The sequence below is a fragment of the Perna viridis genome, chromosome 10 (genome assembly GCF_037379345.1).
Source record: "Perna viridis isolate PV_CMFRI_1.1 ecotype Kerala chromosome 10, ASM3737934v1, whole genome shotgun sequence".
In the NCBI taxonomy this organism is placed as follows: Eukaryota; Metazoa; Mollusca; class Bivalvia; order Mytilida; family Mytilidae; genus Perna; species Perna viridis.
In genome coordinates, this window is record NC_142454.1 from 4,270,432 (window position 1) to 4,288,468 (window position 18,037).

At 32.7% G+C, this 18,037-nt stretch overlaps 1 protein-coding gene across 3 annotated transcripts in view; it reads right to left on the reverse strand.

Moving 5' to 3' along the window:
- Nucleotides 1–18,037, reverse strand: part of LOC148604212 (delta-like protein D) — a 46,284-nt gene that overhangs the window by 712 nt on the left and 27,535 nt on the right. For all 3 annotated transcript variants that reach the window (XM_088548065.1, XM_088548064.1, XM_088548067.1), the window contains exons 3-9: nt 15,058–15,342; nt 10,158–10,218; nt 6,852–7,106; nt 6,405–6,465; nt 5,984–6,114; nt 2,156–2,319; nt 1,688–1,895 (exon numbers count right to left, since the gene is read on the reverse strand). In XM_088548065.1, the coding sequence (XP_088404191.1) occupies nt 1,688–1,895; nt 2,156–2,319; nt 5,984–6,114; nt 6,405–6,465; nt 6,852–7,106; nt 10,158–10,218; nt 15,058–15,342 (1,165 nt within the window). The remainder of the gene's footprint in view (nt 1–1,687; nt 1,896–2,155; nt 2,320–5,983; nt 6,115–6,404; nt 6,466–6,851; nt 7,107–10,157; nt 10,219–15,057; nt 15,343–18,037) is intronic.

Consider the following 18,037-nt stretch of genomic DNA (forward strand, 5'->3'; position numbering starts at 1 on the left):
CGGAAGAAGTCAAGCATCTACATTCATATTTGATTTTTAATCATATTAAGCTGAGGTAAATGAAATAAAAAAAGAGACAAAAACAAAACCAAAAAAAATCCACAGGCATTATTTCATATATTTATATATTATGGTTGATGATCATTAGTCGATAATCAAATATAAATCAAACAATTATTTCCAACTGACAACAACTAACTCAACCGCGTAAGTCACATAAAAGTCCTGGTCGAATAGATCAACAATTATATGTAGTTTCAAAATATGACTTATCTGAAACGTGGAAAGCCAATGACAGCCATTTTGTTCACAGGCTCTTGGGACCAGGATTATTTTTTTTTTAATTTTCCTAAAAAATATCATTAAATCATTTTGTTTCCATATTTGAGTTATTATGCATGTTCTCTGACATGTCCGCTTGCTATTTATTACTGTTTACACTATGTCTAGTTTTCATCTATAAGTATATGATATTTTTAATGATATTTTTTAGGAAAAAAAAAACAAATCCTGGCCCCAAGTGCCTGTGATTTTAGGCTAGAAACCACTAATTCCACTTCCCATAGGCTTCTATGCTAATTTCACAATATTCAATGGCTTCTCTGGACTTTACCTTAACTTTAACCTGCAGAGGACTATATATCAGCATGATTCTACATATGTCAGCTCACAATCCTCAGAATGCCATATGGGGTTAGCAGACTTGCAGTGCAGTACTGGTCACCGGAGGTGAAGGGTCTATAAATAGCATGGGAAATCCCAGTGTTTTCACAAGATAGGGGTATATTTAGAAACCATTATGGAGATTAGGCTTCACATCACAAGAAGCAAAATGCACCTATAAAATGTACAGAAATGTTTTTCCTTTCAGAAACTGTTTAAATTTTTTAAGTAAGATGAGAACTTTTTTCACAGCACTATGAGGAACAGGGGTAATTTCTCCGTAGGACTATTTTTGCGTACGTTCCAAATGCTCATTGGTTGAATTGGTGGTCTGTAACCTATTTATTTAGTCAAGCAGAACCAACAGTAAACCTTTCTGGTTGTCATTGGTTCAGTATTACCAAGATATATAGACCAAAGTATAATCCGTACATCTGGTGTCATTATCATTTATGTGGCCAAAGCCAACATTGCTTTTGACTTTACAAAAAAAACCACCAAATACATATGTAATAGGAATAAAGGTGTGCCGTTCTGAGTTCTGCACACGAACTATAACATGATCGATTTTTAACAGTGCTCCGGTGTTCACATAAATTTGTTTCTTGATTATAAACACGAACTCTATTCTACACACCTCGTAGATATTTATTTAAATTTTGATACATTCAGAGAAGAACGTTTTAAAAGGTAAACCATGACTTTTTATCTAATTGCAACATACGATCGTTCGAATCTAATTTGCTGAAATATTTCAAAGAAGAATAAAGGGAACCAAGATTCAAGAGGAAACTAAAAATATATATATATTTCGAGTTTATTCACTGTTGAAATTGGTTCATGGTTTGGGTCGAATTTTTTTCTATAATGAATAGACTACTTTTGGTTTAGATGTAAGCTAAAAAGTTGAACATTTACTAAAGTCGTGCATCTATCAGTGGCGGTTCGTTTCATCTGTTTTAATGGTAATTTCATCACAAATATTGCAAATACCCTTTGGAAAATAACTTTTAAAGATACTTACCATATTTACAGGGGCTAGATTGACATTCGTCTATCTCAGATTTGCAGTTTGCCCCCGTATATCCTTTCCGGCATTCGCATATTGTTCCAGTTTGCGTAGCAATACATGTCCCACCATTCATACAATCAGTCTCTTCACATGTCAACTTCCGGTACTCACAGTGAGGACCGTAATACTTGTCGGTGCACTCACAATCAGCATTTGTGTTCTGGAAATACCGTGACATGAACATTATATACAAAATTTTCCTGTATGACGATCAGCCCATCTTAAATATTCAAGCCCACAGATAATTACGTTCACAAGTCGTCAAACTAATAGGTTTATCTTCAAAATGATACTACAAATGATAACATCTACATAATATGAAAAAGTGAATTATAAAAAATATAGATAAATACATTTTTATTGGTCACAGACCGACCAGATTACATAAATTTCTGAATTGTAAATTGGCTATCAACGTACCGAACAAGATCCACCATTTTTGCAGTATCCTTCCTTACACAAAACAGCCTCACACATGACTCCTGAGTATCCGGGCTTGCATTGACATGTATAATTAGCCTTTATATCAGGAAGGCATGTCCCTCCGTGCTCACAAGGCTCATATTTGGTGCAAAAATTTATCTCTGAAAAAAAAAGGGAAAAAATAAGTATGTATACTACAACATATATATGTATGTTCATTGTTTTCGTAATTATGTAGTTGATATAATCATTTAAATATTTTTAAAATCTTTTATTAAAAAGTTTGTGAAACAGATTTATTCGCTTATTAACCTGCAATGGATAAAGTTTTGGAACGGATTTTTTATCCGTATTGCTTTGACGGAAAGCCACATTTTTGAGTGTCTCCCTTTAACAACCAGGATATTTAGTATGTACTGTATATTTATCATTGATATTGTAATTGCCTCTTCAATAGACCATAGACATCAACAAATCGTTGGGTGCTTTAGAAAACATAGGGCACTTTCCCTATCGGCGCATCTGTTCCATGATGGAGTTGCAGATGTGCTGCATTGTGTTGTTTATATGTCTGTCACGATTTTCTTTGATTTTACCAATCAACATGCAAACAGATGCATAGAACATTTAATACGCAACTACGAATTACAATTAAAAATATGATGAAGTAAATAGTTTGCTACATTGATCAAATAGGTGATCATGTAAGCAACACTGCAAGGGACAAACTTCTTCAAATATTTGATATGAAAAGTTACGTTATAGATTTGTGGGCGTCAGACGAACCCATCAAGAGCTACAATAGTTGCGTTCTTATTGCAAAAAAGAAGCTGACACTTTGACTTTGTACAACAAACAGTGTTTTGACAGTTGGGCGAGCTGCACCTGTGCACATTTTGATCTGCCGTAAGGTAACACATTCTGCAGATGTGTTTCTTCCTGTTGCTGGGAGAAAAAGAAGAAACATACGTGTACCACCCGTTTCTAACTTGTAAATCAACGCGATAATACTACTTTATGAAATTGATTACTTTTCCAGTAAAAGAAAATAGTTTATAGTAAAGGAAACAAAAAAAAAACTGAGTAAAATAGAAGGAGTTATTGAAAGGCTAATCTGAGAGTTAGGAATAGTGTTGAAACCTACATGTGTAATCTCTGTCATCAAAAAGAATGCTATTGTTAACAGATTATTTTATCATTTGAGATAAAAGCATAGTCTTGATATCTACTAACAATCACAATCATTGAATCAAAAGAAAAAGAAAGAAGCTGATTCATACAATTTGGGCAATAGAAAAAGTAGGTACACACATTTGCATTAATTCTTCAATATATGCAATCTTTGTTTATACGATCAAGAAAATCCTGATATATTATAGTTTTTGATTAAAAAGTGTGAATTCCACTTTAGAATTAACACAATTTAATTTAGTGATCGACAACATTTTCATTAATCCATCATTAGAAACAACACAGCGTGTGCTGCAAGACTACCCATAGACAGACGCTTGCAGTAACAATGTCATTCATCAATACCCAAAAGGCTTTTATCGGTACAGTCTAGGCACTCCAACACTTCCCATTAAGACTTCTGAATGTGATTTTAGTTGATGTTCATTGTTAAGACTGTCGAGTTTTGACCGCTTTAAATGTTTTTATTCTTGATTTCACGACCATTTTATGAGTTCTTAAATTTTCCCAAAACCATCACCTTATCACACGCTTAAGTTTTAAGGGTACTACATGGGAATCCTGATTAATATACTCTTGCTGTAAAATTACATGTTTATTGATTAAAAATTTGTTTTATTGCACCAATGGCGTAATTTATGCAATTCACCCCTTATTTGAGCAATTTTTTTTTAACCATGATTTACAACAAACCATGGTCACATGACAACTAATTTAGTCCATTAAGTCCATTAGAGGCCCTAAATGATAGCCAAGGGCTTTAAGAAACCCCTCAGATCGTTATGTATTACAAATACCATATATGAGTGCAAACCAGTTCTAGCAGTATTGAGTATATATGTTAGCACGAAAACGAAAATCAAACCAAGTATAGGAACAGTCAGCTGCTGGTCAGCGTCACTCACATCGTGTAAATGATTGGCTAACAATGTGTTAATTATTGAGAGGGATTTTGGTGGTTTATATTTAAAAAGACAGTCAAATTATCTGCTAGAAGAAATGATATCCTAGCTTAATAACGCACGAAATGAAGGGTGTAACGGAAAGTGCTATCTTTTTCAACTTCATTGTTATAGTGTTATTTAAAAATACATTGGTTATAGCTTATCCTAAGTTATGATAGTTCAGAATGATGACAAGCCAGTGTGGGTGACGAGAATCCAAAGCGTACCCGTTGATACTAAATAAAGAACCAAACGTCATATCAATTATTTACCAAGTAAATGGCGTAATCTACATTGACAAGAAACAAATGTATTATGTAAGTTCGGTTGAACTTTTTACATTATTCCTTAAGTAATGAATCTTTCATGATTGTTAACACTGACTCACTTCCATGCTATAACACCTGTATAACATGCTTAAAATTAAGACAAATTTACACTAGTTCAAAGAAACCATCATAAATCGTAGAAATAATTAAAATGCATGAAATTAATGGTGATATTTTATGCATTTTGAACTTTGCAAGATGAGTTTTGCTTCTAAAATAGGCCATGAAACATACTTAAGATAAACTCATGTGTTTCTGAGATTATCATCAACAAGCAAAACTCTTAAATACTTGATTTTGGAAACGCTAATTAGAATACTAAAAAAGTGAACTTCTTTTTTTTTTTGTAATTTTGAGGAGGTCATATCTAAACCGTATTTTCTTTAGCGGAACCGTAAATTAATATTACAAACGTGTTATATGTAAAACTGCATTAAAATGCATTATAGCTAGGAGTAATATTTCATTAAAGTCGAAATGTTTTAGTCATAATTAAAAAAATATTTTAATAATCCCTGAGACTTTGCTTTATGTTTCGTAGTACAGTATTCTACACATCAACTTGTTACACAATAGTAAAGCGGGCTATTACAACTATATTTTTGACACATAAAATTATAGAACAAATCTATACATTTAAAAACAAATTTGTTTTAAAATTCATATACCCTGAAGCCTACATATCCAGTGATGTGCATGATACCACCGATCTTGTTAAAAAATCCTCCAATGTTTAATGAAAACGTTGGTATTTTATTATTGGTGGTGTTAGTTTTTAGCGGGGCAACATGATAAACTATCTTAAGAAGTTAAGTTATACAAAATATGAAGTATTGAGAATTTGTTCTAGAAAATAAATGAACTGCATAATATATATCTCATCAAATCAAATAAGCTTTATTTAAAGTCGGCAAGGTATGTAACAAAACAACATAAGCTCTTAAAGAGCTTTTATAACCGACATATAAGGGATTCATTAATTTTTTTTTATTCCAAACTGTTTTAACAGCTACCGATATTATTTATAATTTTACATGTGTTATGAAAGAGTAATCAAGGGGACCAAGGTAGCCCTTTGGGATGGAACCCGCTTTACACACTTTTATGTCACTTGACGTCGATTTTGAAAATGAAATAAAGGTGTTTTGGGGTTCTGTCTTCATAAAACGGCGATACTTTTTGCACTCATTAGATTGTTAAATAACATGATAAAATGCATTTTTATTCATTAAAAATGTTTAATAATTTATTATTAGTGTTGTTGTTATATTTTACAATCCCACACTTTGTGGTAAAACGTCCTGCTGGTCAACATTTCGAGTTATTTACATGTTGTGTACTATATACAGTTTTGTACAAACCTATATCACAATTTCGACCCGTCCAATCCCCGTGACAGATACACTGCCAGGGGTTATGGCAGTAACCATGACGACAGCCTGGTTTACGGATACATTGGTCACATGATTCACCTTCCCAACCAATTAAACAACTGCAAAAGTAGTTTGTTTACAGAATGTATAGATGCTGTAAATTTGTTATTTTATACTAAGCAATACTACAAATTGATAATGAATTTAACTGTGAATTGGCAAAGCATATTTGTCAGAAGGGTAATATATTTTTTGAAAAAAAAAAAAATTAACCCACCGGTAGTCGTTTCCGCAGCACGAATGACATTGGTTATTATCCATAACGATACATATCCTTTATTTTCCTTCCTTGAAAACACCAATCAAATGACAACAATTCATGTATAAAACCAATATACTGGGTACTTACCTACACTGGAATGGTTCATAGCAGATCCCATGAGACATATTACATTTATCCCAACACTTTGCTGTAATAAGTAGAGTATAAAGAGTATGCACAAATATAGAATGAATTTCCTTAAGTAGATAAAGTGTATTGTGCTCTATAATAATGGTTTCTGTATTTTGTGTTCATTATACAAATGTAATTAAATAAAGCTTAAATTCATTTAACTATAGAACATATTTAAGCTTAGTACCATGGAGTATTATTTCTATAAATTCAAAATACCATATCATACAGAAATTGAGGGTTTTGATATGTTGTACACGTGTTTCAAGGAGTAACTTCTCATTAGCAGCATTAGAGTCAAATGCTTAGGAAGTTCAACATCCAAAAATAAGGAATTTAGGGGGTTTAAAATTTGGTGCTATTTTATATTGAATAACTAGTAAAGTCTGCTTTTAAACTTACCGGTTTGACAGAATTCGCCCTCCCATCCAGGTAAGCAGAGCTTAGTACCATCTTGGTCACAAACATAATGACCAAAACTGTCGTTTCTGGGCCGACAAAAAATCTCACAACCAGATCCAAAATAAAAATCGTCACATATAACTCTATATGAGTATTGAAGTACTTTATCATTTGATGTTGTCGTTTCTGTGTACCAAAACGACGGTGGATGTAATGTCCTACTAACTATACTTCTAATAATGATTGGAGAGGAATCTGTAAACACAATATAGATACAAGTCATCATAACTTATGACAACTGGGAACAAGGCATATTGATTCTGTCATTAAAACTGATGCTAAAGAGACACGCACAAACTTTAACTGGCTGCAGAATTCAATATAAGGAAACAAATGGTAAGCATTTAAATGAATTAACTAGAAACTTTGAAAATAATTTCTTTGAAGGTTGATTAAAAAGAATATGTCAATATCCTGTGCATTATACACTTGTAGATCAACGACAAGGTAAATACATAAGTCTTGTATTCTCGAAAACTATCATAAATGATAGAAAACTGTGGTTCTATCTTATTTTTGTAGACAATGTCACATGTAAAATTTGAATTATTAATTATTCAACATTATTTTGAATTTTCAAAGTATCTGTTTAATTCACTGACAGTTGTCTTTGGATATCAGGAAGGGTATGATATGTGGCCAAAAACCCTCAAATCTAACTATTTATTACTGATTCAGAAATCAGTCTGTCATATCTTTGGGTTGTTGCACTTTTGATCAGATAAAACTTATGTAGATTGTGTAATGAAATTTGCACTTTGCAAGAGTCATTGTTTTTGCTTTGGTTACCTTAACTGGAAGATGAATGTATGGTTTTTATTAATATACAGATGTGTATACAGAAGAGTTATAGTAACATAAAAATACCGAAGAAGCTTCGTTTGTTCGGTAGATTTTATCTTAACATTGTATCACCCCGACCATTTGCAGTATCTGGATTTTACATGGAATGGTACTTAAATCTATACTGCAGAAACTGGGGAAACAGCTTTGAAGTTACCAAACATCACAGATATATATTTATACCAAGCTTTCATTATAAAATGACCAGATAATCAATTAACAGATCAAATCCACCCAAAATGAGTTTTCCATTTCCTTTAATAATTTCTCCATGACTACTGCAGATTGATTTCGTAAACAGATTAGATTTACATAATAATAAAATGCATGTTTCCGATTTAAATATAACACTTAATAACACTTAAACACAACTTAACAAGAAGTTTTTATTCTGTTTTGAATAGTAACTCATTTATTACCAGATGCACGCCCTGTCTATCAGCCACCACTATTGATGTTTCATTCATAACTGACTCTTTGAATAACAATTTACAAACATCTAATGTTCAACAGAGTTGTAAAGATAGGATAAACTCCTTCTTACAGGAAATTATTAATACCTGATTTCATTTTTGTAAAAATAATCAAGAGATTGTAAATGCAAAACGTCCGTCAGTGTTTACAAAATCATATAATTCGTTCAATTAATTTTGAAAGGACTCAGACGTTATGAAATCCCATACAATCTTCCATTTTAATCTCTATCATAACTTTTTCATTCAGATCACTAATTAAAACCCCTCCTATTATATTTATCTGTGTCAATAAAAATGTAGAATTTTCTATTTCAACTTCTAGATGAATTATCAAGATACGTGCATTTCAAACTGTAGTCAGATTCGCCTGAATCCCTATGATTACAGACTTTACCCAAATGGTTTGTTTTGAATTCACATATACCTTTCTTTCTTTATTGTTCTTCATAAATTTGAAAGAGTAATCAAGGGAACCAAGGTTATAGCGGTAATCAAAAGAATATAATCCAGGGACGAGGACCAGACATGGAAAACAGACATACACAACAAAGAAGATACAGTTTCTAAAACCATACACACAAAGCAACAAAAGCAAATGAGCATCTCGAACTGATGTGGTATGCAGTACGTTGGCGAAGCAGAACAACCTTTCAACAGGCGTATGAATGGTCATTGCAGTGACTACAAATGCAAACTAGATCTCCCTCTAAGTCGCCATCTTAGATCCGCCGGACACAAACAGGAAGATCTTCACAACATTGTTGTTACGATCATAGAACACAATAAAAACTGGTCAAAATGTAAAAGAGTATCCCGGGAAAGCTTTAGATGAAGAAATTGCAAACAACTTCTCCAGATGGAATTATCGAGAAAAAATAATTCATTTTTAGGTCTTAGTCTAAGGCTGGTACAGAACTACTTGCTATACATCAATACGCCGTACTACTATATTTGGACTTTTTATTTCTTTTTTTTTAAATTGTTTTCCACAGTAAATTGTCACTTTGATAAAAAGACCCTCTTTGTTATTTTCATTCAGGCTCCTTATCAGTTGCTTATGTGAGCCTTTGATAAAGGTACAATCACCCACAGCGTACGTGATTCAGCTTCTGAATCTGTTTTGATCTTGAACTTTGTGAGTTTTATGCTCGTGAAGTTTTGAGTTTTATGCTCATATAGTTTTATGAGTTTTATGCTGAGGAAGGATATCAGTTATCCGATATATTCTAATTAAATTTTACCATCTTCTGGTGATGTTAAACATATTTAGACGTTTATTTAATTTATTGTTATGTTTCGCATCGTTTTTAACGATCCATCACCCCGTAAGAGTGATTGTTGACTGTTATATTCGCTACACTGCTCTATCGGTTCAAATTGATACAGAGAAGATAACATAAGAATAGAAGGGTGTGAAAAATTCTTAACGTTGTTAGAACTGTCAAATCTGCAAAGCAAATTTTTGGTCGTTCACTTCGTGGGACTCGAACTCGTACCGATGTGGCATCAGTAATTTTTCAGACCCTTCTATGCCTACGCTATCTTCCCAATATCAATTTTTCCGATGTAGCAGTGTAGCGAATAGAGTCGTCACATTCTGAGACGTTTATATATATGGTATGTTGTGGTTGTTTTGGCTTGTTATAAACACATAAGATGTCATGTGACTCGATAAGAGTTCAGAATAAAAGTCAAGTAATAATCCTTTCGCTAAATAATGCAAAAACAATCCTCTTAATGAGAGGTCGTAAACGCTTCATATATCAAGTAGGGTTTGAACAATTTGTAAAGTAAATTGACAGTATCTAGTCAAATGGATTGGCAAGGAATAAAGGTTAATTACTTGCTTGGCAATAAATCTTTCAGTTTGTTTTAACATTGTATAGTTTTTGACGCGAGGAAAGTAAACTCTGATAGAATTTCTTACCGTTTAATGTAATTGATTGATCAGCATCATGTCTTGCATCAACTACTAATGTAAACAATGCCTGCAAAAAAAAACACCAAAGATTATCAATGAATCGACCAATGTCATACCTGATAGAAACGGGTGGTCATATCGTACAAAATAAAGGCGAAAATTTTACAATCTAGTGGATTAAACTTTACAAGAATATCGGCAAAAATACTGAAATGCGCAGTGCCAAGAAAATTCTGCCCGTATTTCAAAGACAAATCAATACCGATTATTTCATATCCCTATACTTCACCTATTGCATCAAAATTTTTAATTATAAAAGGTCATTGCGGGATCTCGACTTTGAGGCTAAACCACCTGACTGTACATGCAAAAACTCTCCATTCAAATATGGTCCTTCTGGTCACGTCGTTACGGGAGATCATGCATCATAGAAAAAGAATCTCTCTGTAAGGTCCTTTCTAAAGATCCCAAGTTCCGTGAACCATGCTCAATAGATTGGAATTATAACTTTTAAGTTCTTATGAATGCCATGGAGGACTACAAGAAAATGGATAAAACAAGAACAAGAAAACATTGATTCTCTGTCATAGTGGGTAAATGCCGTGAGGTCTTTAATTTTGACACGTATGAAAGTTTTAAGTCAGTCAGTGAGTGTCAATGCTACATCAGTTTTCAAAGACACTGATGTCTACACTGTCTACTATACCTGACAAACATGTTCACAGACAAAGCCAAAAACAACATTGTTTTTGTCTGCAAAATATATTACATCCAATATATATCATCAAAGGTAGACGAAGAAAATAAGAGCAATAATACTAAATATACTGCTACCACACTCTCCAAAGAAGAGATAGTGGAAAACAATAAATCTACGCTATCCTCTGTTGGTCTCTCTACCAAAGATGATGATTGTGATCTACTGTCGATGTACTGGATTCCTAAACGTCACAAGAATCCTTTCAAAGAACGGTACATAGCTGGATCTGCAAAATGTACCACCAAACCTCTTTCAAAACGTTTAACTTCTATACCCATAGCTGCCAAAGAAGCTCTCTAGTCCTACCACGACATTAGTTACTCCTGAAGTGGTATTAATTCAATATGAATCCTGAAACATTCGAGATATCTTCTGGAAACCCTCAATTAAAGATAATTATCAGAATACAACATCATTAAAACCTATAATTTTTCAACTCTTTATACTTCTTTTCCCCATACTTAGTAAAATAATCCCGACTCCAAAACATTATACATCGTTGTTTCTCCAAAAAAAGACGGTACACTTAGATACAAATATATAGTTCTTGGTAGAGATTCCATGGTACAAATACATTAAAAAAATATAGATCCAAATCATCTTCCAAATATGTTTTCAAAATGCCGGAAAGTTTGATCGACAACACATGTGTCCAGTGAGGTGGACGCGTTTTTCAACAAACGGTCGACATTCCAATGGAAAAAAATTGTAATTGTAATCAGCTAATTGCAGACATATTCCTTCATTCTTATGAGGCTGACTTTATAGCGGGTCTGATCCAAAAGAAAAAACATCGTTTAGCTAGATCCTTTAATCTCAGTTTCCGCTATATAGACGTACTATCTTTAAACAATCCTAGATTTGATACATCGCATCCGCCCTAAAAAATTTGAGATAGAGAATACTACAGACACTGTGAAGTCAGCTTCATATCTTGACCTTCACTTATAGATCTATGGTAAAGGAAAACTATTGACCAAACTATACAAAACGGGATGCCATTTCATTCCGTATTGTAAACTTTCCTTTCATCTGTGGCAACATCCTATTCAATACCTGTCTATGGAGATTTTATATCACAACTCATACGTTATGCCAGAGTTTTTCGGAACTACACAGACTTTTTTTTATCGAGCTAGACTTTGGAACAGGGTTATGTTGCTACAAGATTAAATTCATCACTACAAAGATATTATGGTTGTCATCATGAACTCGTGGATCGTTACGGCATATCCATCTGCACTATGAAAATTGATTTGTTCAGTGTGCCATAGTTTTTCTTTCTTCTTTCGTCTACCCTGGACTTGACTTTTTATGAGCAACACGGCCGGTGTTTCTAGAAAAGTAAAGACGCTTACCCTACCTGTGCACCTGGTCCATGCTACCAGTTTGTTGTGGAGTCCGAGTTACTCATTTACTATTGTTACTTTTTATGTATTATTTTGTTTATTTCATTATCTTTGTTGTTTATGTCTGTTTTCCATGTCTGGACTTTGTACCTGGATTACATTCTTTTGATTTCCGCTAGAATCTTGGTTCCCTTGATTACTCATTCCAAATACATCAAATTCCAAAAACACAGCCTTAGCATAATTAGTGAATTAGACAATCTTAATTTTCTGCAAATGTAGTATGTAAAGGGAAAATCAATTAAAGATCAGAGAGAGGTTTTATGTCACACCACCATGTTTTTTTCCAAAGAACAAGCATGCACATTTCAATCGTAACCAGGTTTGTTGTTGACAGGTGATAGCAATCCGGTCAAGTCAATCTTGACCTTCCAAATATGAGTGCTAAACGCCGCTAGAAGCATAACGTTTCCTATGCGATCGACGGCTTTTCATTTATATGGTACATAATTTCTTCATTACTTGCTCAATGGTTTCATATAAATTTATAATTTCACAATTTTCAATATTAATCCCCAACAGCTAAAGTAATTTGATAATTTGGCAAACTTATTTCCATTAATTAAACTTGAAGTGATTAAAATGCATAACTGAAGTATGTTCAACTATTTAACTAATCTTCACTGAATGAATATCCAATCCAATATTTACATCCTGCCATTATATGAATCTGGTCAACTATCTCGTCAAACAAGACAAGAGATTATCTGTGCTCTTGTAATGCAGTTAACAGAAAACGATCAAATGGTATACCAGACGTGATAGATAATTATTTAATATGATATATGCTTGCATCTTTTATAAATATTTTTCTACAGCACTGATACGCCGAATAGAAGTTACAGAGTTCTATGTTGACACTGTATTGATGAAAACAGTATGTGCAATAGGCGTCAACAAATATTAACAGAACCATATACTTTTTATATTATACGAAACATTATAAATAGAATTGTAAATGTAAATAATTCATAAATCTCTGTCTTCTATGTTGTTGCCTTTGCCCTGCTGATTATAATAATCTTAAAAGTGAAATAATAAGTCTCGTTTAAATTCACTATTGCTACATAATCAATCTTAATCTTTTCCCTTCCTACAGCTTAGACATTCGAACTTCAGCCCTAGGTCATAGGTCATTTGCAATACAAATAGGAGTGGATTTGAACGTTAACGTAAATGAGTCAATCGAAATAGTTAACTGCACCCTGATACAATCTCTGCATTTTTTACACTGCTCTGCATTTTTTCTCCATTAAAATAGTGAACAATCGTGAAGTAACAGACACACCAAGAAATCTCCATGGGATCTAAATTGTGCTCTATATCATTTTTGACATTTACAACACTTCGTAATGAGAATAATTTTTCTGATAACCTTTTTATCAATGACAAAGTGGCGATTTAATTTGTTTCTTATTCTATACGTTACGTAAATGTACAAAAAATATATTCTTTAAAAAATATAATATGTGAATTGTTGCAATCTTAACATTTAACCCCATATCTTATCTATAGTTTAGAAAAAAATCAAACGCAGTTTTTATCAATGACAATTAAGAAGTAATAACCCTGTGCACCTTTTGAAATTGGACATATCACATACTATAGGTTTACGTGATTTTAGTTCACTGTTTAATCTCAAGTTGAGCGGGTATAATCGATTGGAAGCAATAAACAACTAAACCACATTAAATGAAAACGATTATACAACAAAAAACATAAATATATTTTAAGCTGCATTATTTACCCGGCATGATACTACTAGATAGTAATGTAAAATCAGAAGTAAAAATTACCTGGGAATGAGATCTGTTAAAATATATCCTTGAAATTCATTATGATGATTAAATTAAGCAGTAAAACTAGAATTATTCATTAAATTAATTTCTAAACATTAAATTGAAATCTACAACATTTAATATGATATAACCAATAACAGCAAAGTGGCAGAGCATGTTTTTGTTAGAATCAGGCAAAATGGGAAACATTAGAAATATGCATGACAAAACACCAGCTGTCTGGCAATATGATTTCACTCAAAGATGTTTTCTCTATTTTAAAAAGACCATTATTTGATCTCTGTGTCACTGTTTTAATACCTCAGTTTACCAAAAGGATATGGAAAATTTTGTCTTTTTTCTTTGACTTTAATTGTGCAAAAAGTCAAATTAAACTTTCACAATGGTGGTTTTGTTTATACCATGTTTCACCCACTGCCTGATTCCTACAGATTCTGACACCTAATAGCATTGAAAGTATTTTATAATGTGGAATTTGATCAAACATTTTCAAAACATTTAAACAGTTTGTATTTGCTTTAAAAATGTTCTCTTGAAATTCACATCAGCTCGATAACATTTTGAAAAAAAATAACATATCAAGTGATGAAGTTACAGTAAATTGCATTATTTAATCAAAAGATATATATGAAATATGCAAGAAGAATGAAAACACTCCAAAAGACTTATCTGCTTTCAAACTGACGATGAAATACGACGGAAATGAAGTCTAATGATAATTCATGGCTTTTTGTCAAAAAAAAAACTCGGCTATATTATTCAAGATATATCCACAGGGATACTTGCCTTTAACAGCTGTGTGAAACGGCAGTATTAAATTGGAAAAATGTAAAAAAAACAGAACACCAAATTCTCTCTTAAAGTTTAGAACTGTAAAAATGCCCCGTCAACCAAGGTATGAAACCCAAGTTAATTTTGTAGCATAAGTTCAAACCTACCGGCCATGAAAATTTGAAACTCATGCTCAGTGAAGAAGAGTTGTCTGTGAAATTTTTTCTTATGTCATTGCCACCTATGACTCTTGAGGTTTTGTTCCCATATATACAATCTGGGTCATCTGAAACTGCTGACGTGTACTGTAGAAGACATGAAGTAATGAACGTCCTGCACTCATCTTGACAACGTTCGTCAGACATAACATTACAGCACGTGCCATCTAATCGTCTGCCGTTTGGGTTGAACACTGACGTAACTACCATTTCAAATATACCTGATGATAACACCTGTCAACAAGAAAAAAAAACTTTGAAGCTGTAACTGTGATATGTCACATAGTTGCTATTACACAAATTAAGTTGAGACGTTTTGCAAATACAGGTTTGAGTAGCAAAAAGAAAAAAGACTGACGTAATTTATTAAAATTTCAGTGTGTTTTTGCAGTAAATAGGCATGCCTTATAACAGAGATGGCCATGGTGTAATGAAGGTAAACTGTACGTAATGTGAAGACATATATGCGTAGCATTATTAAGTTTAACAATTGAATAAGCAAATATTGACAGTCCGAAAATGTACTTTGGCAAGCATTTTGTAAAAGACATATCCCTCTTGAATGACTGTGAAATCAATTAGACTTGTTTTGGCATAAAGCATTTAGCATTTAAAAAGACCCTAATGGACCACCAACAAAAATGGCATTTTGAGGTAGTAAAAATTATGGTTCAATAAGATATTCGATCGTATTTTTTTTTGCAGTTTAAACAATGGCGTAAAAATTTGAACTCAAAAGTTATGTTTCGAAATACACAAACGAAGCACCTGCTTATCAGTCACGAAAGCATTTGATTTCTGTCTCCATTAAAAGTATCAAAACCACACCATCGTTTTAAAACCACGAAGGACGTTTGTATAAGCAAGGATACAAATGTTATTGATAACCGTCAGCATTTCAGTTAGACATTCGCTTTTGATTGACGTGTAGTAGATATTTTGCATCTATTTATTACGTAATGAAGTAATCCAAATAATCAAGTATACAGATATCGCCACCCTTTCACAACTTTTGTTGATTGTCGTTCATAACTCTCAAAATATATCATTCAGATTATGACTGGACCACCAACAACTACGGTTCGGCTACACGTATATCACCGTGTGAACTCCGATTTCGTCACTTACCAAAACATGCAACAAAATCAACAAACGTGTGTCAATATGCAAAAAAATATGTGTATCTAAGTATTTGATTTAAAAGTTTTGATTCAAGATGGTAAGATTAGTCAAAATGTATTTCAAAGTTATTAACACAGATCATAATTCAATTGAAAGTCTTTTATATTTGTCCTTTTCAGTCTTAATGCAGTTTTCAATTTAAAAATGTCATATCTTAATGAACAAATCGTATTTCATGAGTTTCCTGAGTTTCTTATAAGGTACTTAAATGTGTAGCAATAAAGGCCAATATCATTGTATAATCAAGGATAAAAAATGATATGAAGCGCTTGTACAGTCAGTGTTTTGACCAGATGATTTAAAAAAACAAGTGTTTGAGATAATACAATTACAAAAACACCAACACTACAGTTGAAAACGTTTAGCAAAATTCATATGTTATGTCAGAGCCTGCCGAAGCTTCAAGAATCTTGTGTAAGGTGCTTAACCTTATTTACAAATAAGCTATTAAAACAACGTAATCTTGTAACAGGTATACAAAGCTTTTGTGATTACTTTAAAAGTAAGATGAAAGAAGGAAACTACGACACTGTTTTATCACATGAGCAACTCCGTAGATTTTTCTAGAAAAGCAGAGGACGCTTTCTCTTCCGGCACATCTGTTCCCCTTCCAGATGTTAGTGGAATCCAGGCACCCCATTTATTGATTAATTATTGTTGGTATTCAATGAGTTGATTTGTGTTTTCATACTGTTTTGTCTGATTTCTTGGTCTAGACGCTGTCCCCGGATAATGAATTATTCTAATCAGAACTCTTTGCTTCTTCTTTTATTCAAACAAACTGTTTCAGACAATGGCTAAATAAGTAAATAAATCCTTAAAATAGATGTTTCAAACATTTTACTCCCCTGGAATGTATAAGCAGTACAGTAAAATGTGGATTTTTTTACCACTTTTCACTCTAAAATGCTGAAGAGAACCTTCTTTCAAGTATGTTATGTTGTGTTTGAATAATATCACTGAATCTATCAAATCTTTTAGAATCCGCATTTATGTTTGATAATTCATTCCGCTTTGTGAGAAACAAGTGTAAGAATGACGATAAACTGTAAGCATGGATGAAAATAAGTTGAAAAGAGGTGTTGTAGTACACTTATCCAGTTATAACGATTCTTGTGTCATTGCGGTATCAAATACATTGACCGAAAATCACAGTCGACAGCCCTTGTAGAGAAGTAAATGAAAATAAAACTAACTAGAAGTTATTGCAACCTCTGTCTTTGATAGCAGCTAGTGTAAGGTCTGCTCAATATATAAAAAATTACCTCCGTTACTAATTAATGAATGTTATGCTACTTACAGACATAAATGAACTAGGTAATTTGGGGTTTTGTTTGCAAATACGACAATATATTTGTCATGAATAACAGACAGTGTTTCCACTACTTTGATGACTTTTGAACTGCTAGGAAAACGAAAACGTTTAAACGCCCAAAAGAATTTTTAATACCCACTTTATTTTATAAATAAAGCTTTAGTAGTTTTTACACATTTTAACAATCGGATGCATATTGTAACGGTTGTGGTGTCTTCTCTATACCATACAGAGAATTATGAATATTATAGACATCTATTTGTTCATACATTTTTAAAGTAAGTGTTCTAACCCTAGAGTTCAGAGTAGGTATTGTAAACATTATCAAACTAAAGATTTATATGCTACAAAACAAAATCATAACGGATAACTTTCTTAAGAAATATCGCACATCAGCAATATTAATTGAAAAAAAAAACATGGTAGACTGCC